This window comes from Manis pentadactyla, chromosome 1 (assembly GCF_030020395.1).
Source record: "Manis pentadactyla isolate mManPen7 chromosome 1, mManPen7.hap1, whole genome shotgun sequence".
NCBI classification, from domain to species: domain Eukaryota; kingdom Metazoa; phylum Chordata; class Mammalia; order Pholidota; family Manidae; genus Manis; species Manis pentadactyla.
The window spans coordinates 197,729,112-197,754,902 of NC_080019.1; the positions used below are offsets into that span (position 1 = coordinate 197,729,112).

At 45.0% G+C, this 25,791-nt stretch overlaps 1 protein-coding gene across 2 annotated transcripts in view; it reads left to right on the plus strand.

Annotated features, from left to right (window-relative positions):
* The first annotated feature begins 6,855 nt into the window (after positions 1–6,855).
* PRMT2 (protein arginine methyltransferase 2) overlaps positions 6,856–25,791 on the plus strand; it is a 48,757-nt gene continuing 29,821 nt past the window's right edge. The window contains exons 1-6 of one of the 2 annotated variants that reach the window (XM_036880158.2): positions 6,856–6,991; positions 8,547–8,646; positions 20,125–20,232; positions 20,893–21,075; positions 23,924–24,085; positions 24,886–25,050. In XM_036880158.2, the coding sequence (XP_036736053.2) occupies positions 8,608–8,646; positions 20,125–20,232; positions 20,893–21,075; positions 23,924–24,085; positions 24,886–25,050 (657 nt within the window). In that variant the 5' untranslated portion in view covers positions 6,856–6,991; positions 8,547–8,607. The remainder of the gene's footprint in view (positions 6,992–8,546; positions 8,647–20,124; positions 20,233–20,892; positions 21,076–23,923; positions 24,086–24,885; positions 25,051–25,791) is intronic. The other variant, XM_057505688.1, reaches the window with a different exon arrangement.

Here is a 25,791-nt window from a genome sequence, read left to right on the forward strand (position 1 = left end):
AATGGGCAACTTACCTGGACTAGACTGCCACAGGGCTTCAAGAACTCTCCCACCTTATTCAATGAAGCCCTAAGCCAGGACCTGGAGCCCTTTCACAGGAGCCACCCCTGTGTGACACTGCTGCAGTATGTAGATGACCTGTTGCTGGCCACAGAAACCCGTGAGGAGTGCGAAGAAGCCACGGGGAACTTGCTGGCTGAACTAGGCGCACTGAGATATCGAGCCAGCGCCAAGAAAGCCCACATCTGTCAGAGGTCAGTGGTCTACCTGGGGTATAAAATATCTAATGGAGCCAGGTGGCTGACGCAGGCCATGAAATAAACTATCCTGACTATCCCCATCCCTTCCTCACCCCAGGGAGTAAGGGAATTTCTTGGCTCAGCCGGGTTCTGCAGGCTCTGGATTCCAGGATACGCAGAAATAGCCCGACCGCTATATGAGGCGACCAAAGAAGGGCCGGGCTGGCAATGGAATCAGGAACAACAAGAGGCTTTTGACAGACTGAAAGAAGCTCTCCTCCGGGCCCCCGCCCTATCTCTGCCAGACCCAGAAAAACCCTTCATCCTGTTTGTAGATGAAAAGAAGGGAGTGGCTAAAAGAGTCCTGGCTCAGCAGCTGGGCCCGTGGAAGAGACCTGTGGCCTATTTGTCCAAGCGGCTGGACCCAGTGGCCTCTGGGTGGCCACCTTGTCTGCGTATCCTAGCAGCCATCGCTCTACTAGTAAAAGAGGCAGACAAGCTGACTTTTGGCCAGAACCTGAGGGTAACAACCCCACATACTGTAGAGGGGATCCTCAGGCATCCTCCAGGAAAATGGATGACGAATACAAGACTCACCCACTACCAAGGGCTCCTACTAGATTCTCCACGAATTGTCTTCTCTGACTCGGTGACCCTAAATCCTGCCACCCTTCTGCCAGACCCAGATCTGTCGACTCCCATCCATGACTGTAGAGACATCCTTTCCGAAATTATACAGGTGCGAGCAGACCTGAAAGACACACCGTTACCAAACTGTGAGCTAAATTGATACACAGATGGGAGCAGCTTTGTGCAGGAAGGGGTCAGGAGAGCAGGGGCAGCGGTAGTGACTCACGAAGGGGAAGTTGTCTAGAGTGCAGCTCTGCCCCCTGGCACCTCAGCACAGAAGGCGGAACTTATTGCTCTCGCTGAGGCCCTGGAAAGAGCCGAAGGCAAGTGGGCCAACGTCTACACAGATAGCAGGTATGCTTTTGGCACTGTCCACATCCACGGTGCCATCTACCGAGAAAGAGGATTCCATTCCGCGGAAGGAAAAGAACTGAAGAATCTACAAGAAGTCCAAAGACTACTAGCCGCTATCGAAAAACCAAAGGCAGTAGCAGTTATACATGTACCGGGCCACCAACCAAAGAAGACACCTGAGGCCATCGGCAACAACCATGCTGATGCGGAAGCTAAGAGGGCAGCCCTCTCGGACTCCCTTGTACTTGCAGCCCTCGAGATACCCATACCTGAACTGCTGACCCTGCCACCCAAACCTGAGTATTCCCCTCAGGACCTCGAGTAGATTAAGAAACAAGTCTCGGGGAAAGTGTTTAGGGAAGGAATTTGGGGTAGGGACCAAGAAGGTAGATTGATTCTGCCAGAAGCATTAGGACAGTATATGCTTGCTAATCTGCATAAGTCCACCCATCTAGGCTGGAAAAAGCTGCTCAGCCTTTTCCAGTCTGCACAGTTAGTGTTTCCCCACCAGAATGAGGCAGCTCGTCAGATCACAAAAGAATGTAGTAGCTGTGCAATGCTAACACCAGCCCCAAGAGAGCTGCACCCGGCAGGTACTCGGGAAAGGGGGAGGGCTCCAGGGAGGAATTGGGAAATAGACTTCACCGAAGTAAAACCAGGGAAGTATGGATATAAGTATTTGCTGGTTATTAGGTGGATACCTTCTCGGGGTGGGTGGAGGCTTTCCCAACCAAGCATGAGACTAGCCAGGTGGTAGCAAAAAAAATAATTGAAGAGATCGTCCCCAGATATGGGGTCCCTGAAGCCATAGGTTCCGATAACGGCCCGGCTTTCATTAGCAAAGTCCTGCAGGGACTAGCCCTGGCTTTGGGAGTAGATTAGAAGTTACACTGTGCTTACAACCCACAAAGCTCTGGGCAGGTAGAGAGAATGAATCGGACCTTGAAGGAGACCCTTCTAAATTGGTATTAGAGACTGGCGGGGACTGGGTGACCCTCCTTCCCTTAGCCATCTTCCGCACTCGGAACTCCCCCTATGTACATGGTTTAACTCCATTTGAGATAATGTATGGGGCCCCTCCACCCATAACTCGGTGAGTGCAGCTTCCCGGTGCAGAGGACCCGGCCCCTGACTATCTGAATGTGTTGCAAGCTCTTGCTAAAGTGCAGCAGGAAATCTGGCCCCTGATCAGAGAGTATTATGAGGGCGGGAAAATTCCAAGCCTGGAACATGGCATAGTCCCAGGGGATATGGTATGGGTCAAGAGACACCAAGTGAGGACTCTCGAGCCCAGGTGGAAGGGACCTTATGTTGTATTGTTTACCACCCCCACTGTTCTCAAGGTTGATGGTATCGCTCCCTGGGTGTATCACACCCACGTTCGGAAGGTCCTGCCTCATAAAGATCCAGGAGCCCGCAAGGAAGAGTGGAAGGTGCAGCAGCATCCTGCGAATCCCCTAAAACTACCCCTAAGCCGAAGATGAAGGGGATCCTGCTGATAAGCACCTTAATATGGACCTTCAAAGGAACCATGCTCGAAGGCACCAACCCCCCTCAGCCATGGGACCTGACCTGGATGCTGGTTAACAGCGCAACTGGGGAGGTCATCAGTACCACAGAACACACTGCGCCACTCAGAACCTGGTGGCCTGACCTGTTTTTCTGCCTTCGACGGATCAACCAAGGTTACCGAACCCTTTGGGGGCAGCCCAATGTCCCTCAAAACTTAGCTTGCTCCCATGGATTTTATGCTTGCCCAGAAGCAGGTAAAAGAGAGTCATGTGAGTGGGGGCCCTTCTAGTGTGCCAACATAGGGGACTGTGTGACCTCGAACGATGGGGACTGGAGATGGCCAGTTACAAAAAAGGATGCTGTCAAATTTTCTTATGTCAACCAGGGCATCCCTCGTCACGTGCCTATGGACAAGGCTTGTGACCGAAGGGACCAGGATTGGGTACGAATTCAATTCACCGAGACGGGCAAAAAGACTGAGGTATTGCGTTAGATAAAAGGACTAAAATGGGGGATAAAGTACTATAAATATGAGGGACATGGAGAACATGAAGGCTCAATCCTCACCATCAAATTAGCCGTGTCAACTCCCAGCACCGCCGTAGGTTCCAACCCGGTTATACATCCCCAGACACCTTCGATCCAGGACAAGGGCCTGGGCCAAAAGGACGAGAAAATGTCGACTGGACGTACGCCTGTGCCTCACGCCCGACTCAGCTCCCTGAGGGGCGCCCTGGAGGGCACCAACAGCCACATCCACCGGCCAACCGCCAGAACACATGCCCCGGACCCACCTGTAGTAGTAGCCGGGGCTGTAGCCGTAATAGCCATGGAGCGAGTTGTTGGAGCTGCCATGGCCTGGCCCGTAGCCCTGCTGGTAGCCGTAGCCCTGGTTCCAGTAGGTGCTGTAGCCCTGATTCCAGAGCCCACAAGAAGACCGGGTCTGGGTCCCTCCGGGTCAGATAACCCTATGTGAGAAATGGTGCAAGCAGTAGCAGAGACTCTTAACCACACCACTCCCTCCCTCACCGATCCCTGTTGGCTATGCTACCCAGGTTCACCCCTCTTCTATGAGGCAATCGGGATAAATGGCTCCTATACTATCAGCAACTCCCATCCCACTTACTGGGACGGGAAACCATGGGGACTTACGATCGCTCAGGTTTCAGTCGCTGGTACGTGTGTAGGCACAGTCTCGATGGCCCAGGGCCAGGTATACTCTTCCTACACTTACACCACGTGGGAGCAGGAAAAGTAGATTATACCCTCCTCGGGCTGGTGGCTCTGCTCAAAGACAGGCCTCACTCCGGCCCTATCCACCTCTGTGTTCAATGCTAACAGTGAGTTTTGTGTGCTAGTGGCCATTCTACCTCGCCTAATGTATCATTCCCATGAATCTCTCCTTTCTTATTGGGAAGAAAGGCCGAGCACCCACCGGAGCAAGAGGGAGGTTGTTACCGCCCTGACCATTGGGACCCTCTTCTCCCTAGAGACAGCAGGGGCAAGCACTGAGGTCGCAGCCCTTGTAACTCGGGAAAAAGGGCTCACAGCCCTGAGGCTGGCAGTCGACAGGGGCCTAGAACAACTCCGACAGTCAATATCAGACCTGGAGCAATAACTCACCTCCTTGTCAGAGGTGGTCCTACAAAACCGAAGGGGCCTGGACCTCTTGTTTTTAAAGGAAAGTGGACTGTGTGCAGCCCTAAAGGAAGAGTGCTGTTTCTATGTAGATAAGACAGGTGCAGTCAGAGATTCCTTAGCCAAACTAAAAACGGATCTAGAGAAGAGGCGTAAAGAATATGAAAGTAACGAAAGCTAGTTTGAGTCTTAGTTCAAATACAAGCCTTAGTTCGCTACCCTCCTCTCGGCCGTTGCGGGGCCATTAGTCATCCTGTTGTTGTTGCTTACAATCGGTCCGTGCATAATAAACAGGCTGCTTAGGTTTGTACGGGAGAGGGTTAACACCGTCCAACTTCTGGTCCTTCGTCAAAAGTATCAGGCCCTAGGTGCCGCTGTGGAAGATTCCTCAGTCTGATCAAGAAAAGGGGAGAATGTAAAGAAGTGCAAAGAGCAGCAAAAGTCAGGAAAAAGAACTAATAAAACCTAGCTAAACCCTAGAGCAAGAGCCACCCAGTTTTCATAGAAACTGCCCGAAGCTAACATGCCTGCCCTAAGTTAGATAACCAGAGGTGGGCAGTAGCCTCGGGACATAACCCGTGATAAGTCACGTAGACACGCTTGTGTGAGCTAGAGATTACGGGAGGCGGTTAGGTAACCAGGGCGTTCTCGTTTCAACTCCATTGGTTAAAACATAGAATATATAGAATGTTTTAAAATTATTGGTTGTAGAAATGCACGGGCTTCGGTGCAACGGCTGTGAAAATCCTATATAATCCCTACCTAAAGTTGCCTAGGGGTCGGCAGCTCGGACTCGGCCTGCGTGTCAGGAGAGGTGCTGTCGGCCCCAGCTAGCTGGCTGAATAAAGACTTTGCTTGGATTTACATCTCCGTGTCCGTGTGGTTTGCTCTCTGGGGAAACCCCCGAGTCCTGGACCCTAACACTTAAAGATTGTATTTTAATACCCAGGAAGTTAAAAATGTAAGATTAATTTACTCTTTAACAAACAGACAATAACTCAGTCCACCTTGGGGGCTGGGCAGGCAGCCTTGTTTGATGTATTCCTGGACCAAGACTCCGGAGAAATCAGAGCAGGAAGTTCGTGTTAAATTAATTCTAAGAATTCAAAGACCACTTAACAGGTCTGCACCCCCAGCCCTTAGTCACATTCCTGAAGAATCCTTAAAAGGGGGAACCCCAACCTTTCGGGGTGCTCCTCTCTCTGAGGTCACCTGCACTTTCCAAGTGCGTAACCTTTTAATCTTAAGCTTTCTTTCCAACCTTTCAGGGCATCTCTCCTCGCTGAGACTGAAAGGAAGGAGCGACACACAACAGCAATTCACTGGAGAATTCCACTTTATTAGGGCTGGAAAGGTGCTGGGTTATATAGGAAGGGGCATGAGCTGATTGAGGGGTCACTTCTACGGGGCTGGTGGCTATTGGCTAGGTGCTGGGATTGGGAGGGGGGCGAGGGGTGATTGGGCTTCAGGTGGCGCCGGCGGGAACCGAGGACCCGGAAGAGAAGCAGGAAATTCGCCATCTTATGGGTGGGGGCCCTTCGGAGACTACTGAACTTACTAAGTAACTTTAAATAAATTTTTTACTCTGCTTCCCTACTGTGTCTCTGCCCTTCACTTCTTTGTTGCGGCAGGGACAAGGACAGAGGAAATACACAACGCTTCACCAACACTATGGTCAGAGAACATACTCTTAAAAGATTTCATTATTTGCAATTTATTGTGACTCATTTTTAGAGCAGCATGTAGTCTACCTTAACATGCCATGTGAGCTTAATAAGGTACATTATGCAGTTGTTATTAAGGCATTGATGTGATAGTGTCTAGATCTTCTATATCCTTACTGTGCTTGTGTTTGTCTAGTTTTGTTACTAGAGCACAGATGACACCTGATGTTAATTAGTGCTACTGAAGACGGAGTTTTTAGATTACGATGTCCAACTTTATTACTACTATATTGGCCCTTCAGCTAGTGACGTTACTAATACTTAATTTGTAGATTTTGCACTATCTGCATACACATTCATGTCATCTGTGAATAATGAGTTTCACTTTTTCCTTTGTATCTCTATTCTGTCTTTCTCTTGCCTGCTTGCATCGGGTAAGACCACCAGAACCTGATGAGTGGAAATGGTGACAGAGGACACCCCTGTCCTGTTCCGGAATCCTTTCTGCCCGGCCCCGCCCCGCGCCCACCATCACCTCCCCTTCTCCCTCCCGGGGTCCGTCTCGCCCCACGCCCACCACCCCATCCCGGGGTCTGACCCCTGGACGCATGGCCAAGCCCTCCTGTCCGGCCCCAGCGCCCGGGCTTGCGAGACGGCGGGAGGGAGACCCGAGAAGTGCACCTGCGCGGGGCACTGCCTCCAGGCCGCTTCCTTCAGTAAATGCCTGCAGACCGTGCGCCTGCGCGGCCGAGGGCGGTGGCTCCATTCTCGACGGCGGACGCGTCCAAAGTACGCATGCGGGAGGCGCTGGGCCCAGGGCGGGGCCCTGTTCCCACACGGCCTATGCGCAGCGCGCCTGCGCAGGCCGAGGGCGGTGGCGCTGGTCCTGGAAGCTCCATTCCTTCTTTGCGCCGGCGGTGTGGACGCAGCTCACAGTGGGGAAACGCGGCTGAGGTAGGTCTTCCGTGGGTAGTGCGGTCGCTGGACTGCGCATGAGGCAGGCCGAGCCTATAGAGGGTCCTCGCTCGGCCAGTGCGTCAGACGGTCACCCGCGGCCTGTGCAGACCTCCGGCGTCCTTCTTGCCTGTGCCCTGCGCCGGAGGTTGACCACGAGCTCTGCGCCGCTCCTCCAGGCCACGCCCTCTAGAGACACGCCCCCTCCGGGCACGCCCTGCCCTTGCCACGCCTCCTCTACATCTCTGCGGCCAGGGGCCTGACCCTGCGTCACACTCGTGTCCCGCTCCTGCCTCTTCGCTTGGGCACCGTCCCCGCCCCTCGTTGACCCCTCACGATCCTGGGCCCTTTGCCCGGAGTGTGGGAGTGTCCCTGGCCTGCGTCCCCGTTCGGGCTTCCCCATCCCCGCCTCATCGGCTCGCCCTATCGTGCCCTCTTCCAGCCCCTCCCCGTCCAGCTGTCCGCATCCACCCTAGCCCCTTTCCGCCCCACCCTCCCCACCCAGCCCGCCGCCTCTGATCCTCCCGGAGCCGCCGGGCTGCCCTACGCCCCGCCCCGCCCCGCCGCTCCTGCCCTCCCCACCCCGCCCCGCCCCAGGAGCGTGCGCCTTCGCCAGGCCCCTAAACCAGTCCTACTCCTGGCCTGGGCCCAACGCAGTGTTTGCTAATGAAAACGGATTGTGTGTGTATTAGTGTTAGTAATGACAAATGCCACAAAAACATGTATCACGTCTTGATTGATTAGTGAAGCGCATTTTAAACAGAGTTGCTGTGTAATTGAGAAACATTCCTCTGAGAGCACAGTAGGGACTGCGCTGTCACTGGAAAAGTAAGCGCTGGCAATGGGAAGGAAAGCCTCTGCGAGGTGCAGACCCTGGTTCCCTTTAGTGGGCCCGCTGTACAGCCCTGGTCCTGTCGGACTGTGGGAATGGCATCAGAACCTCAGCTCGGGACCAGTCCGCAAGTGGGGAGAAGAAAGCAGAGGAGGCCACTTCATAGAGAAAAAGGGGGACTTCTGAGAATGAACCCCATTGGAGGAGAGCGAGGGTGTGGGGTGGTGGCAGCTTCTCACTGGCTGGTCTATGGTGACTTCTCATTGGCTGAAGTGCGCAATTTTCTTGGCTGAGCCTGTTGCTGGGCCAGGGGGTAAGGTTTGTCTCTTCCGGTTGGGGCCTGAGGTTCCCCCGCGGGCCTCACGACTCCATTCGTTTATTTAGTTTCTCAGAAAGGACCTTTAATTGGATTTAAAGCCATGTTATCAGGGTTCCAAGATAAGATTTGCCATCTGCAGTTTGAAATCAACTCAGTGACCTAACAGAAACTAACAGGCCAATGACCAAGATTGACACCTTGCAGAATAGTGAAGAAAACACACTGTTGGAAGTTCATAAATTAAGCGCTTTTGTAAAGAATTGCATTTGTAAGTTTCATTTCTATTCCATTCCTTGCACACAAGTTTTTATTTGGTAAAGGACCTATATTATGGACTTTAGAAATGAACTTAGTAATTATTATGCAATATAACAAACCATTTTCTTATTCTCTGTTTTTTAAAGTAGAAACAGGAGAAAATGAAACATTAAAAGTGGCAGCTATGCGGCAGATCTTAAGTGAACCATGGCAACATCAGGTGACTGCCCCAGAAGTGGACTGCAGGTAACTTGTGTCCTGGTGCATAGGGACCTGTATTTAAAAGCGGTGAACATTACAGAGACCGAGCTAAGTCCAGAATGGTGGTGCTCCTGAAGGCCATGGCCACCAACCATGCGATGCTTAAATAAAGGAAATGCAGTATTTGAAGGGTTACAGGCGACATTCTGAATTGGGCATTGAGAACACCTCCCAGGAATCCAGGGTTCCATTTTTGGTACCTGATGAAGAAAATGCATTTTCTTAAGAAGTTTTGTCTAGTAAAGTCCCAGGCATCATTTGTTAAAAGCAAGTTGGACATACTAGAAAAGATTTATGTGTTCATACTGCTTTTATGTCTGGGACACACATACAGTTTCATTCAGGTTAGCAGTAAATAAAAGTCACCTTAAATTTCAAGGAATGTTGATAATGTAAAATTAAAAATCGAATGAATAATAGTTTTTTTAAATCAAACATTTTCATGTCTGTTATGTTAATTTTAACATTTCTTTTTCTCCTTTAATTCTAATCCTGGTTCTAATTTCATTTGGGTGTTTATATATATATGAATTTTATTTGTAGTTGGGTCATTTCATCAATCTGTTTCTTAAAATTAACCATAAAATGTTTTGAACTGTGGAAGTCTCATTTTTCTTTTGACAAATTTTAAGAATATGAATATTTACAGAGTAACATTGCAAACAGCAAGCAAATATTACACAGAAGTGAAAATTTGTTAATGTTTTGTCATAATTTCCTCAAAAAATACATACAAATAGATAGTTACAGATGATAAATAGAAGATGATAGATGATAGGTAACAAAAGCACAGGTGTCATTTGCTTCCCAGTCCCAGCTCCATTCTTCTCATCTCCACAGGCAAGCACTACTGTGAATTATTATTGATCTTTGTGCTTTTGCACCACTTTTTTATACTTACTTGTTAATTTTTTTATTAAAGTATCATTGATATACAATCTCATGATGGTTTCACAAAAACACACTGTTTTCAACCTTCACCTATATTACCAAGTCCTCACACCCCCATTGCAGTCACTGTCCATCAGCGTAGTAAGATGCTATAGAGTCATTACTTCTTTTCTCTGTGCTGTAGTGCCTTCCCTGTGACCTACCTATATTGTGATTGTGAATTACAGTGCCCCTTGATCTCCTCCTCCCTCCCCACCCTCCCTCCTCACACTCTTTCCCTTTGGTAACCACTAGTCCCTTCTTAGAACTGTCAGTCTGCTGCTATTTTGTATTTTCAGTTTTGCTTTGTTGTTATACTCCACAAATGAGTGAAGTCATTTGGTACTTGTCTTTCTCTGCCTGGCTTATTTCATTGAACATAATACCCTCTAGCTCCATCCATGTTGTCACAAATGGGAGGATTTATTTTCTTTTTATGGCTGAATAATATTCCACTGTGTATATGTACCACATCTTTATTCATCTATTGATGGACACTTAGGTTGCTTCCATTTTTTGGTTTTTGTAAATAGTGCTGCAGTAAACATAGGGGTGCATGTGTCTTTTTGACTCTGAGATCTTGTTTTCTTTGAGTAAATTCTTAGGAGTAGAATTACTGGTCAAATGGTATTTCTATTTTTAGTTTTTTTGAGGAACCTCCATATTGCTTTCCACAGTGGTTGTACTAATGTACATTCCCATCGACAGTGTAGGAGGAGGGTTTGCCTTTCTCTGCATCCTCACCAGCATTTATTGTTTCTTGTCTTTTGGATGTTGGCCTTCTTAACTGGTGTGAGGTGATATCTCATTGTGGTTTTAGTTTGCATTTCTCTGATAATTAGCGACATGGAGCATCTTTTCATGTGCCTGTTGGCCATCTGAATTTCTTCTTTAGAGAACTGTCTGTTCACATCCTCTGCCCATTTTTTAATTGGGTTATTTGCTTTTTGGGTGTTGAGGCTTGTGAGTTCTTTATGTTTTGGATGTTAACCCCTTGTCGGATAAATCATTTATGAATATATTCTCCCATACTGTAGGATGCCTTTTTGTTCTACTGATGGTGTCCTTTGCTGTACAGAAGTTTTTTAGTTTTATGTAGTGCCACTTGTTCATTTTTTATTTTGTTTCCCTTTCCCAAGGAGATATGTTCAGGAAAAAGTTGCTCCTGTTTATATTCAAGATATTTTTGCCTATGTTTTCCTCTAAGAGTTTTATGATTTCATGACTTACATTCAGGTCTTTGATCCATTTCGAGTTTACTTTTGTGTATGGAGTTAGACAATAATCCAGTTTCATTCTCTTGCATGTAGCTGTCCAGTTTTGTCAACACCAGTTGTTGCAGAGGCTGTCTTTTCCCCACTGTATATCCATGGCTCCTTTATTGCATATTAATTGACCATATATGCTTGGGTTTATATCTGGGCTATCTGTCCTGTTCCATTGATCTGTGGGTCTCTTCTTGTGCCAGTACCAAATTTTGATTACTGTAGCTTTGTAGCAGAGTTTGAAGTCAGGGAGCGTAATCCCCCAGCTTTGTTCCTTCTTAGGATTGCTTTGGCTGTTCGAGGTCTTTTATGGTTCCATATGAATTTTAGAACTATTTGTTCTAGTTCTTTGAAGTATGCTGTTGGTATTTTAATAGGGATTGCATTGAATCTGTAGATTGCTTTAGGCAGGATGGCCATTTTGACAATATTAATTCTTCCTATCCCTGAGCACTGGATGTATTTCCATTTATTGGTGTTTTACCTTCTTTCATGAGTGTCTTGTAGGTCTTTCACCTCCTTGGTTAGTTTTATTCCTATGTATTTTATTCTTTTTGATGCAGTTGTAAATGGAGTGTTTTCCTGATTTCTCTTTCTGCTCATTTGTTGTTAGTATATAGGAATGCCACACATTTCTGTGTATTTGGTATCCTGCAACTTTGCTGAATTCAGTTATTAGTGCTGATACTTTTTTTGTGATGTCTTTAGGGTTTTCTGTGTATAATGTATCCTCTGTAAACAGTGACAGTTTAACTTCTTTCTTACCAGTTTAGATTGCTTTTTTCTTTTTGTATTGTCTGATTGTTGTGGTTAGGACCTCCTGTACTATATTGTATAAAAGTGGTGAGAGTGGGTATCCTTGTCTTGTTCCTGATCTTAGAGGAAAAGCTTTCAGCTTTTTACTGTTAAGTATGATGTTGGCTGTGTGCTCATCGTATATGGGCTTTATTATGTAGAGGTACATAATGTAACCTCTATACCCATTTTGTTGAGAGTTTTTGTTATAAGTGGATGTTGAATTTTTGTCAAATGTTTTTTCAGCATCTGTTGAGATGATCATGTGAGTTTTGTCCTTTTTGTTGATATGGTGTATGATGTTGATGGATTTTCTAATATTTTACCATCTTTGCATCCCTGGAATAAATCCCACTTGGTCATGATGGATGATCTTTTTGATGTGTTTTTAATTTGGTTTGCTAATATTTTGTTGAGTATTTTTGCATCTATGTTCATCAGGGATATTAGTCTGTAATTTTCTTTTTTTGTGGTGTCTTTGCCTGGTTTTGGTATTAGAGTGATGCTGGCCTCATAGAATGAGTTTGGAAGTATTCCCTACTCTTCTATATTTTGGAAAACTTTAAGGAAGATGGGTATTAGCTCTTCTTTAAATGTTTAAGAAAATTCAACGGTTAAGCCATCTGGCACTGGAGTTTTGTTCTTAGGTAGTTTCTTGATTACCAATTCAATTTCACTGGTAATTGGTCTCTTCAGATTTTCTGTTTTTTTCCTGGGTCAGCCTTGGAAGGTTGTATTTTTCTAGAAAGTTGTCCATTTCTTCAAGGTTGTCCATTTTGTTAGTATATAATTTTTCATAGTATTCTCTAATAATTCTTTGTATTTCTGTGGTGGCTGTTGTGATCTTCCCTTTTTCATTTCTGATTCTGTTAATGTGTGTGTGCTCTTTTTATTTTTCTTGTTTAGTCTGGCTAGAGGTTTACCTATTTTCTTAATTTTCTCAAAAGAACCAGCTCCTGGTTTCATTGGTTCTTTCTATTGTTTTATTCTTCTCAATATTATTAATGTCTGTTCTGAACTTTATTATGTCCTTCCTTCTCCTGACTTTTGGCCTCATTTGTTTTTCTTTTTCTAGTTTCATTAATTATGAGTTTAGACTGTTCATTTGGTATTGCTCTTGTTTCTTGAGGTAGGCCTGTGTTGCAGTATACTTCCCTCTTAGCACGGCCTTTGCTCTGTCCTACAGGTTATGGGCTGAGTTGTTGTTTTCATTTGTCTCCATATATCACTCGATCTCTGTTTTTATTTGGTCATAGATCTATTGGTTATTTAGGAGAATATCGTTAAGCCTCCATGTGTTTGTAGGATTTTTTGTTTTCTTTGCGTAATTTATTTCTAGTTTCATACCTTTGTGGTCTAAGAAGCTGATTGGTACAATTTCAATCTTTTTAAATTTATTGAGGCTTTTCTTGTGGCCTAGTATGTGATCTGTTTTGGAAAGTGTTCCATGTGCACACGAGAGGAATGTGTATCATGCTCCTTTGGGTGGAGAGTTCTGTAGATGTCTGTTAGGTCCATCTGTTCTAATGTGTTTTCCAGTGACTCTGTCTCCTTACTTTCTGTCTGCTTGATCTGTCCTTTGGAGTGAATGATGTGTTGAAATCTAAAATGAATGCATTGCATTCTTTTTCCCCCTTCAATTCTGTTAGTATGTGTTTCACATATGTAGATGCCCCTGTGTTGGGTGCATAGATATTTGTAATGGTTTTATCCTCTTGTTGGGCTGACCCCTTTATCATTGTGTAATGTCTTTCTTTGTCTCTTGTTATTTTCTTTTTTTGAAATCTATTTTATTTGTTACAAATACTGCAACTGCTGCTTTTTTCTCCCTTTTATTTGCATGAAATAACTTTTTCCATCCCTTCACTTTTAGTCTGTATATGTCTTTGGGTCTGAAATGGGTCTCTTGTATGTAGCAAATAGATGGGTCTTGTATTCTTAATCCATTCTGCCACTGTGTGTCTTTGATTGGTGCATTCAGTCCATTTATATTTAGGGTGATTATTGATAGATATGTACTTATTACCATTGTAGGCTTTAGATTTGTGGTTACCAAAGGTTCATGTGCATCTTCCTTACTTTCTAATAATCTATCTTAAATCGCTTATTATTCTGTTTCAAACACAATCTAAAGGTTCTTTTTTTTCCATCCCTCCTCCTCCACTCTTTATGTATTAGGTGTCATATTCTGTACTCTTTGTGTATCCCTTGACTAACTTTGTGTGTAGTTGATTTAATTTCATATTTGCTTAGTAATTAATTGGTCTACTACCTTTACTGTCTGTTTATTTTCTCTGGTGACAGCTCTTTAGCCTTAGGAGCATTTCTTTCTAGAGCAGGTCCTTTAAGAGATCCTGTAGGAATGGTTTAGTGGTGGTGAATTCCCTCAGCGTTTTCTTATCTGAAAATTATTTGATCCCTGCTTCAAATTTAAATGATAAATCTTGCCAGGTAGAGGTTTTTGGTTCCAGGCCCCTCTGTTTCATTGCATTAAAATATATTGTGCCCCTCCCTTCTGGCCTGTAAGGTTTCTGCTGAGAAGTCTGCTGATAGCCTGATGGGGTTTCCTTTATAAGTCTTATTTTTTCCTCTGGCTGTTTTCAGTATTCTCTCCTTGTCCTTAATCTTTGCCATTTTATTTATTATGTCCTGGTGTTGTCCTCCTAGGGTTCCTTTTGTTGAGTGATCTTTGTGCTTGAATGACTTGAGTGTCTATTTCCTTCCCCAGATTAGGGAAGTTTTCAGAAATTATTTCCTCAAAGAGACTTTGCATCCCTTTTTCTCTCTCTTCTTCTGGTACCCCTATAATGTGAATATTGTTCCATTTGGATTGATCACACTGCTGTCATTATTCTTTCATTGATGGAGATGCTTTTTTCTCGCTGTGCCTCAGCTTCTTTGTATTCCTGTTCTCTAATTTCTAATTCATTTACCATCTCCTTTTCATCGTGTAATCTACTTTTTTTTTGGTATCATTAATCTACAGTTACATGAGGAACATTATGTTTATTTGACTCCCCCCATCACCAAGTCCCCCCGACAAACCCCATTACAGTCACTGTCCATCAGCATAGTAAGATGCTATAGAATCACTACTTGTCTTCTCTGTGTTGCACAGCCCTCCCTGTGCCCCGGCAGCACATTATACATGCTACATGCTAATCGTAATGCCCCCTTTCTTTTTTCCCCCCCCTTATCCATCCCTTCCTACCCATCCTCCCCAGTCCCTTTCCCTTTGGTAACTGTTAGCCCATTCTTGGGTTCTGTGAGTCTGCTGCTGTTTTGTTCCTTCAGTTTTTTCTTTGTTCTTATACTCCACAGATGAGTGAAATCATTTGGTACTTGTCTTTCTCCACCTGGCTTATTTCACTGAGCATAATACCCTCTAGCTCCATCCATGTTGTTGCAAATGGTAGGATTTGTTTTCTTCTTATGGCTGAATAATATTCCATTGTGTATATGTACCACATCTTCTTTATCCATTCATCTACTGATGGACACTTAGGTTGCTTCCATTTCTTGGCTACTGTAAATAGTACTGCGATAAACATAGGGGTGCATCTGTCTTCTTCAAATTGGGCTTCTGCATTCTTAGGTTAAATTCCTAGAAGTGGGATTCCTGGGTCAAATGATATTTCTGTTTTGAGCATTTTGAGGAACCTCCATACTGCTTTCCATAATGGTTGAACTAATTTACATTCCCACCAGCAGTGTAGGAGGGTTCCCCTTTCTCCACAACCTCGCCAACATTTGTTGTTGTTTGTCATTTGGATGGTGGTGATCCTTACTAGTGTGAGGGGATATCTCATTGTGGTTTTAATTTGCATTTCTCTGATAACTAGTGATGTGGAGCATCTTTTCATGTGTCTGTTGGCCATCTGAATTTCTTCTTTGGAGAACGGTCTGTTCAGCTCCTCATTTTTTAATTGGATTATTCGCTTTTTGTTTGTTGAGATGCGTGAGCTCTTTATATATTTTGGATGTCAACCCTTTATTGGATCTGTCATTTATGACAATATTCTCCCATACTGTAGGATGCCTTTTTGTTCTATTGATGGTGTCCTTTGCTGTACAGAAGCTTTTCAGCTTGATATAGTCCCATTTGTTCATTTTTGCTTTTGTTTCCCTTGCCTGGGGGGATATGTTCATGAAGAAGTCGCTCATGTTTATGTCCAAGAGATTTTTGCCTTTGTTTTTATCTAAGAGTTTTATGGTTTCATGGCTTACATTCAGGTCTTTCATCCATTTTGAATTTACTTTTGTGTATGGGGTTAGACAGTGATCCAGTTTCATTCTCTTACATGTAGCTGTCCAGTTTTGCCAGCACCATCCGTTGAAGAGACTGTCATTTCCCCATTGTATGTCCATGGCTCCTTTATCATATGTTAATTGACCATATGTGTTTGGGTTAATATCTGGGGTCTCTATTCTGTTCCACTGGTCTGTGGGTCTGTTCTTGTGCCAGGACCAAATTGTCTTGATTACTGTGGCTTTGTAGTAGAGCTTGAAGTTGGGGAGTGAGATCCCCCCCACTTTATTCTTCTCAGGATTGCTTTGGCTATTTGGTGTCTTTGGTGGTTCCATATGAATTTTAGAACTATTTGCTCCAGTTTGTTGAAGAATGCTGTTGGTAATTTGATACGGATTGCATTAAATCTGTATATTGCTTTGGGCAGGATGGCCATTTTGACGATATTAATTCTTCCTAGCCAAGAGCATGGGATGCGTTTCCATTTGCTAGTGTCCTCTTTAATTTCTCTTAAGAGTGTCTTGTAGTTTTCAGGGTATAGGTCTTTCACTTCCTTGGTTAGGTTTATTCCTAGGTATTTTATTCTTTTTGATGCAGTTGTGAATGGAATTGTTTTCCTGGTTTCTCTTTCTATTAGTTCATTGTTGGTATATAGGAAAGCCTCAAATTTCTGTGTGTTAATTTTGTATCCTGCAACCTGAGAGCATGAGACTTTTAAGTATTGGTCATTCTGATGGCTTAGGAAAGGTGTCTTGTAATTTTTAGTTTTCCCAATTACTTGTGAGCCATGGTCGTGTGTCAGTAGTATTTGTGTTCATCCTGTTAATAGCATTAATAGCATTCTCCATTACAGAAGAGATGCCTGATATTCACAGTTTGTATTTTATCTCTTTCTTCCCCTAAAGATCAGTCTTCTTAGGCTTTTATCAGTTTTGTCTTGTTGACTTTCTCTTCATGTGTTTTCTATTTCATTGACTTCTGCTTTTATCTTTATTTTCTTTATTTTGTTTTTCTTTTTTATAGCATCTTGAAATGGAAGCTTGGATCACTGATTTGAAGCCTTTCTTTAATGTATATCTTTAAAGTTCCTCTAATCACTGTTTTAGCCACACCTCACACATTTAGGTACATTGTATTTTCATTACTGTTCAGTTAAAATATCACAGTGGAAGTTAGAAATTTTCTGGGCTGTTCAGAAGTATGTTATTTAATTTCCAAACATTCAGGAAATTCCATCTTTTTCTTATTAATTTTGGTTTGATTATAATTGCAAAATTTCAGTCTTTTGCAATTTATTCAAGCCCTGCTTTATAGCCTAGTCATATGGGCTACTTTGGTAATTTTACCACGTGCATTTGCAAAGAATATGTGTTCTGCACTTGTTACATGATGTGTTCTGTAAATACCATAAAGGTCAAATGGGTTATTAGTATTGTTCATATTTCTGTATCTTTTCTGTTTTTTTTGGTCCATTTGTTCTGTTAGTTACTGAAGGAGGTGAACTTCAAGACTCTCCACTATAGTTTGTCTGGGTTTTTTTTGTTTGTGTCCTTTGGAATCTGTCACTTTCTGCTTCAGATGTATTGAGTCTCTGTTATTTGGTGCATGTATTTGGGATAGCTTTTGTTTTCTAGATTGGCCCTTTATTTTTATGAAATCTCTCTCTTTTTACTCGCAGATTTGTCTTGCCTCACAGCTACTGTGTCTTACACTAATCTAGCTGTGCCAACTTCCTCATGGTTAGTGCTTACATAGTGCACACATGGTCCTCTATTTTCAACCTGTCTTATATTTAAAGTGTTTCTCTTGTAAAGAGCCTAGAGCTGTGTCTTTTTTTTTCTGTCACATAATTTCTGCTCCTTAATGAAGGATTTGGTACGTTAACATTTAACATAATGACTGAAATGATGAAGTTTAACATCTTGCTGTTTGTTTTCTGTTAGTCACCTTTCTTCTTTGTACCTTTCTCCATTCTTACCCTCTTGGATTAATAAAGCATTGTTTATGATTCCACGTTACCTCCTCTCTGGGCTTTTAGATGTACCTTTCCATATTATTTTAGAGATACAGTGGTTACCCAAGAAGTGGTGATATGCATCCTTAACCTATTCCAGTCTCTTTTTTAAAACCACTTCACAATGTAGGAATCTTTGAAATTAGTTCTACTTACCAGCTCCCAGTTTTTGTGCAATTGTAACATTTTATTTCTATATGTTATAAACCCTGCAATAAATTATTTCTTTATACGATCAAAAGCCTTTTTTATAAAGTATAAAAAGTAGTCTGTTTTCCCACATACTTACTTTTTCTGGGGTCTTTGTTCCTGTCACACCGACAGAGTTAAAGACAGTGACAATACCTGTTCAGCAGAGGGTGATCCGTGCACAGCTAGGGAGTGTAAAGTGCTACACCTTTTGTGGAAAGAATGTGACAGAAGTGTGAATGACAGCTATGCTTACTTCTCAGCCCTGATAATCTGTCCCACAACAATAAAATGCCATCACATAAGGATAAATTTGCACAGATGTGGCAGCGCTATTTGTTGTGATAGAAAACTGGACACCAAGAGAACGTCCATCAGTTGAGGATAACTGTAAAAAATCAGGCAGAATTCCTGCTGTGTGATATTATATAGCCATTGAGAACAATAAGTTAGAATTCTTAACAAGGTATTGTGTAAGAAAAGCAAAATAAGTGGTGTGTGATACCCCTTACAGAAAGCTGTGTCAGTAGGAAACACCGTGTTGTGTGTGTGTGTGTGTGTGTGTGTGTGTGTGTGTGTGTGAGAGAGAGAGACACACAAGCATGGAAGAAGGATGGCAGGACAGATATCAGGTGGCTGAAAAGGATCCTGGATGGTGGTGTAGGTAGGCACGCACAGGATGAGGGCAAGGTGAAAAATTGATGGTGCGCTAAAACCGATCATGTTACTGTCCTAGGAAAATCCAATGGATAAAAATAGGCAGTTAGCAAAATAAGGAAGGTGACCAATATGTACTTAAACATGTTTGACCTCACTAATAAAGGCAGATGTCATGAAGTACCAGAGATAAATTTCTCTCCATCAAGTTAGCAGAGATCAAGGAAATGAATATGTTGATCAGGGTATACAAAAATCTGCCCCTTACTGTAGGTACCAAAGTCCTACTCTGACATAGGAGTCAAAGAAGCTGCCTTTCTACCTGGTATTTGGTGCTGGTATCAAAAGCCGGAAGTATGTGTCATCTTGATCCATCAATTTCACATTCAGGAATTTATCCTAAGAAAATTGTCAAGGATGGACAAAACGATTGATGTTTAAGAAAGTTCATCTTAACATTTTATAATAGTAAAAACTGAAAACAGTTTAAATGTCCAAAAGTAGGAGATTGGATAATAAGTTATAATAGTTATAGAGTGGAATACTATCAGATACTAAAAATGTGGTATTTAGAAATAATAATGAAAAATGTTCAGAATTTAAAAAGTAGAAAACATCACAGGGTGAACTCTGATTGCAAACACACCCTCTATGCATGTGTTGCATGCATACTTCAGAAAAGCAGCCTCAAAGGATATGTTAAGGTGTTAACTGTCATTATCTCTGACAAGTGAATGAGATTATAGGTGGTTTTAATTTTCCTCTCTGAACCCTTGTGCTTACACATGTTTTCTAAAGTGAACCTGATACATTTACATTTAGGAAAGTTTAAGATGGTATGTTGGGGTGTGGTTGCTGCAGGACACTGGAAATGGTTGAAGGGCTCCATGCACGTACTCTGGCACAGAGTGGAGAGGCCAGGTGCCAGCCCCAGGTCCAGGGCTCCTCCTCTGGGTCCTGAGCAGCGTGGGTCAGCAGCAGTGCAGTTGGAGTGAGGCCCTGCTGGCTTGCCAAGTCACCAGTGCCTGCCCAGCTCTCAGGTCTGACAGGTCCCCTCCTGGGGCCAGTCATCCCTTTTGCTGGTAATCAGAAGCCCATCATCAGGTACATACTAAAAGTGGGTCTTTCTTTGATCTCTTTAGGATGTAAATAATTTTGTATTAGAGATGTAAATCTGTGGTGGAAACATAAAGGCGGAGTGAGGGTGCAATCCCTTTATTCTAATAGTATGACCCAAATTGTATGATTAAACTTAGTCAAAATGCATCTTTCTCTGAAACCATCCTAATAACCTGGAGCCAAAAAAAGAGGGAGAGAGAGAAGACCTGTTGTCATTTCCATGTTTTCTCCTTGCCTCTGAATAGGAGGGAGAGGAGCTTGTCCAGCTCAGTGAACATGAGACCCCCCAGGAGGCTGGGCACCCGGAGGAGTTTGTGGCCATTGCAGACTATTCTGCTACCGACGAGACACAGGTAGCCGTGTGCATGGGGCCTGTATTTTATGGATTCAAATGTTGCAGAATTAGATGTAGTTTTTGCAGAAGTTATACCAAGGTTTAAAGAAGCTTTTAGATTCTTAGAGCCAAATGAGACCTGTTAGTGACCCCTCTCTTCCCAGCCTAGCAAGATCTGACCCCAGTCCTGACCTGGAAGATACCTGGTGAGGAATGCGGGGAAACACCAGTTCCAGTTTCTGCTTGGAAAGCTGGATTTAGAACTTACTCTACTTAATGAAACACAGACTTAAAATGAAGACATCCACTTAAACATAGTTATCTTTATTTTGTAACAGGAATCTCAGGATTTAAATCTCAGTGATTGAATCAGCTACCACATAGCTGAGTTATAGTGAGGAGGCTGTTGAAAATCTGTCCTAAGCCATTTGAAAGTGTTTAATCTTTCTTATAGAAAATATCAGTTAAGCTGTGCTTTCCTGTAGATGTTCCACAAAAATCCGTGTGTCCTGGTAGCATTCTCATAGATGGCCAGCTGGTTCAGTTCCCTGTTGACTCCTTTCTGATGCTGCTGTGATCTGGGCTCCAGGGACGGGAGATGCAGCATTGAGCCACAGTTGAAATGTCAACTATAGACTTATCTTGAATTTTCACTTCCATGTATACATTTTTTTTCCAGCTTAGTTTTTTGAGAGGAGAAAAAATTCTCATCCTGAGACAAACTACTGCTGATTGGTGGTGGGGAGAACGTGCAGGCTGCTGTGGGTACATCCCAGCCAACCACCTGGGGAAGCAGCTGGAGGAGTGTGACCTGGAGGACACGTGGCAGGACGAGGAGTACTTCGGCAGCTACGGGACCCTGGTACAGCTGGGCAGTGGTGGTTTCTTCTCTCTCATTGTAGGTTCTAATTTAAAAAATCTAATTTCTGAGCTGCTCCTCATTGTTGAGAGCCGTTTGCTTTGCAGGCCATGTGGTCTCTATTGCAGCTACTCAGCTCTGCCATCTCGCTGCAAAAGCAGTCATGAAAACACATGTCAGTGTTCCAATAGCACTTTGTGGACACTGAAATTTTAATTTCATATATTTTTTTATGAGTCATATCTTTTGATTTTTAAAAATCGTTTAAAAATGTAAAAGCCATTCTTGCAGGCCACACAAAAATAGGTAGCAGTCTGGATCACCCGTGGGCTGCAGTGTGCTGACCCCTGGCTTAGAGATAATCATCTGAGCAGTAGTACAAAATTTTTTCAGTATTTAGAAAAAGTACATTTTACTTTAAAAATAAAATACAAAAAAGTTATATAAATCAACAGTAATACTCCTAATAGTAGCTTACTAGGTTTTTTTTTTTTTCAGTTTGGGTAATGATGTGTGATACTGTGGTCCAGAAAACCCGTTTATATGTTAAAACTAGATAAAAACAGGTCCTTGCAGGATGTGCATTGCAAACATAATATTGAATTAAAGAGGCAAGACAGCAAAGAAAATGATTCAGTTATTAAAGTCAAGAGGCAGTAGCAGAAAGTATTGTTTATGAATGTGCAAAGTGGTAAAACTCTAAAGGAAGTCAGGGATCTTGCTTCCCTGAGTATCATGATGCTGGTTACTGGTAAGAAGGGTTTCGAGGTCAGTGTCCATCTATAAAACAGCCAGTTATCTTACCAGCAAAGTGGGTTTATCTGGGAATGGCATCAGAACTGCAATTCAGGACAAACAAACCCACAAGTGGGAGAAGAAAGCAGAGGAGGCCACTTCATAGAGGAAAAGGGGGACTTGGGAGGGTCCGCTGAGAGCGAAGCCCATCGGAGGGGAGCCAGGGCCGGTGGGGGCCGCTTCTCTCTGGCTGGGCTGTGGTCCTGTCTTTAAGAGTGAAATGTTTGAATCAGGCTAGAATGCACTTGTAAAGAGTGAGGTAAAATCACGGCTTTCTGTCCCTGCGAGCGCCCAGCTCCTCAGCATCAGCGACAGGCGGTGCCGCTCCCTGTCGGAGTGCAGTGCACACCTGCCTCACGCCCAGGGCTGCTCTGGGCTCTGCTCGGGGCACCGGCAGCCGCGCCGGCCACCCTGTTTCCCGTGCACCTCCATTCCAGGCAGCTTCTCAGCATCTGGGGGAGCTGGGCCTCAGGCAATTATCCTGTGTTTCGGCGTTTTCATGGCTACCCCTATCTATTTTTTTAGAACTGATTTTATTACTGTTTTGTTGCCCCTGCACCCATGCCAGATTGGTTGCAATTTTAACTGGATGGCATGGGAAGTGTACATTAGTTCAGGGAGAAGTGACATCTTTGTAACATTGTGCTGGTTTCTCATTTCTCAAGCTTTGTTTTATGTCTCAGAGTTCTCAGGTTCTGATCACACAGGGTGTGTACCTGTCTCATTAACTCTACTCCTTGATATTTTTTGTGTAGTATTATTGCAAACGGTTGTGTGAAGTATTCCATACCACTTCACTAATTAGATTAAAGTGGCTGATAGTATTGTCCAAGTCTTTGTCCTGATTGTCTGCTTCTATCAGTTTCTGAGAAAGGGTGTTGAAGTCTCTGACCATAATTGTGAATCTGTTTCTTGTTGCATTTCTGTTGGTTTTTAAAGCTCTGTTGTTAGGTGCAAAACATTGAGAATTAATCTGTCCTTTGATGAAGTGGTGCCTCTGGTTTGAACTGGCCCTCTGTGGCCCTGGGACTATTCTTTGCTCTGAGATGTATCTTGGGCAATGCTAATGTGGCCTCTCCGGCTCCTTCTGCTCTCAGTGTGGTGAAGGTGGCACCACAGCAGGGCAGTGGTGCTCGGTGCTGCCCCTCCACAGCCTCACTCTGCCCCTTAGTTTCTCAGTCTGTAGTGTGTGCGGAGCCACAGGGGGCTCGTGAAGCCCTCCAGACCTGTTTGTGCTGATATGGCCTGGGCAGCCTGGCTGTTTGTCTTCCCCTAAGCCGTGCTGTTTGTAGGCTGCGTGTTCTGCAGCTGGAGACTTGAGGGGGGTCTGTGGGTGCACTCTTGCCCATCGGGGCTCTGACCACCCACTGTGGCTTCAGAAACCTTCTGGTGGAGCCTTTCTCTGCCTCTCTGGGGGTTGGCCTGATTCCCAGGGGCCTGTTCTTGGGTTTCAAATGTTTTCCTCTCTTTGGATGTGGCTGGGGGCCCTGAGCTCCCCTTCTGTGGGGTTGCCATGTTCCTCTGCAGCTGCAGTTCCTGCACTCCCCAAGCAAACTAGGGGCAGAGTTATGTGTGAGAGTGACTTCTGGGCCTGGATGGGGCCCGTGTGCCTCTTCCAGCATCTCCTGCTGTCTCGTCTGTGTTCTGTCGAGTGAACACTTGGCCAGGTCACTCTGGTCAGGAGTGCACTTCTTCCTGTCTCAGGCGGGAACAGAGGTGAGGAGGGGATGTCTGCTCCGCCTCCTGCCTCCACACCTGCTTCTCTGCTCACCTTGCTTTTGGGGAGGTGCAGAGAGAAGCTACAGGCAGCCCATATTGAGCTGAAAGGATTCCAGAAACTTCCATTTTATTCCATCACTGTCTATCTACTCTGGTTTTTATCTGTGGTGTATTTTTGTCTTTTGATATTTAAAACTTCCTTGTTGCTTATGTTTTCAGGTCTGGGGTGATGGGGTTAGGGGATCAGCTCAGGCTCCAACCCCCACCTGGAATCTGAGCTTGGTGTAGCTCTGCTCTGATGACAGGCAGTGATATTCTTAATGGGTGCTTCCTCTAGAAACTGCACTTGGAGATGCTGGCAGATCAGCCGCGAACAACCAAATACCACCACGTTATCCTGCAGAATAAAGAGTCCCTGAAGGATAAAGTGATCCTGGATGTGGGCTGTGGGACCGGCATCATCAGCCTCTTCTGTGCACACCATGCGCAACCCAAAGCCGTGAGTGAGAACGGCTGTCCCTTTAGCAAGTCCTGACTGGGTCTGGGTGCAGTGTCCTCCCTGAGCGAGCCCCATGTCAGTGGAACGGTGGCAAGTCCTTGCAGGCCAAGCCTGTCAGACTGTGATACCAGTTTTGTGAGTTACTAGCAACACAGAGAAGAATAGGATAGAACAGAAAATGCCATAGTGTGTTGCCTGTGTGGGATACTTTCTGCGAAGCATTTATTTCAGTTAAATAGATAAGCACGTGTGTCCATGTGTCTGGGCTGGGTCACTGGTGCCGATACCGTCCAAGTGCTACCCTTGCTGGGAGCAGTCATGGCCTGGCAGGGGAGAGCAGACCACGCTCTGTGACACATGCTGGGACGTTTGTCCTGCTCCCTGAAAAGCACCCCCTGAGCCTCACAGCACAGGCAGATGAAATGGATAGTTTACAGGTAAAGCTGCAGCGCAGTGAGCGGCCAGGTCCAAAGTGTGCCGGAACCAGGACCTTCTGAGGACCTGGTCTGAAATGTCTCAGAACACCATGTCCTGAAAGTCTGGCTGCCCTCAGAGCAGCACTGAGAGTCTTCTGTGTGCACTGTGAGTTGTGTGGCTGAATGCGGAGTTGGGATAGGAGGAGCTCCCTTCCTGGGGCCCTGGTAGAGCACCCAGTGTTGCCTCTCCACCATCCAGTATGCTGCCCTCCTGTCATTTTCTCTGGTGCTGGTCTGACTCAGCTGAGGTATCGGGCTCAGGGAGAGTAGGACAGGTCGCTCTGGGGTCAGGACCTGCACTGAGGGTGCTTCTGCCACACGCAGGTGTACGCGGTGGAGGCCAGTGAGATGGCCCAGCATACAGGGCAGCTGGTCATGCAGAATGGCTTTGCCGACGTCATCACCGTGTTCCAACAGAAGGTGGAGGACGTGGTGCTGCCTGAGAAGGTGGATGTGCTGGTGTCTGAATGGATGGGAACATGTCTGCTGGTAAGGGGCCTGGAACAGACAGGATGGCTGTGGACTGTGCAGAGGGGGCCAGATGGGGGCTAGGGGGCATCTGTGGGCACAGAGCATCCAGAGGAGAGCTGTGGCTGTCACATTAAAGCAAAACTGTCCAGTGCTCTTCCTGGCATTGACCTCTGCCTGGTGCAGGACAGCAGTGAGGACAAAGTGAGGACAAAGGGGGTGGCATTGAGTCACTCAGGATGGAGTCTGGAGCAGGTGGAGAGTGCTGGGAGGCATGGTGCTTTGTGCAGGTGCCCAGGGACATCCTGCCAGAGGGCTCTGTTTGGTGACTGTTGGCAGGCCCAGAGTGGGTGAGACTCAGAGACAGGGAGATTGTGTATTTGTGGGAGGGTCACAGCTTCACCTGCTTGGACTGCCCCGTGTCCCTGCACAGAACCCCTGTCCCCTGAGCTGCCCTTCCTATGCTTCTTGCCCCACTGGCAGCCTGGCCACCTTACCTGCCTGTTCGCAGAGCTCACACCTCAGGTGCCCAGCCTCTCCCACCCATCATACTGCTCTGCTGCCAGCAGGTAGTAAGAAGACAGAGTGATCAATGGAACAGAACAGAAAGCTGAGAAACGAACCTGGATTACACATGCACTTAGTTTACAGCAAGGAGAGGCTTCCAGTCAGTAAGGCAAAGAGAGATACTCATTGAAAGATGGTGGTGAAGCAGTTGATTTTGAAGAAAATAGATATTTGCTTACACTGTATGCTAGAGTA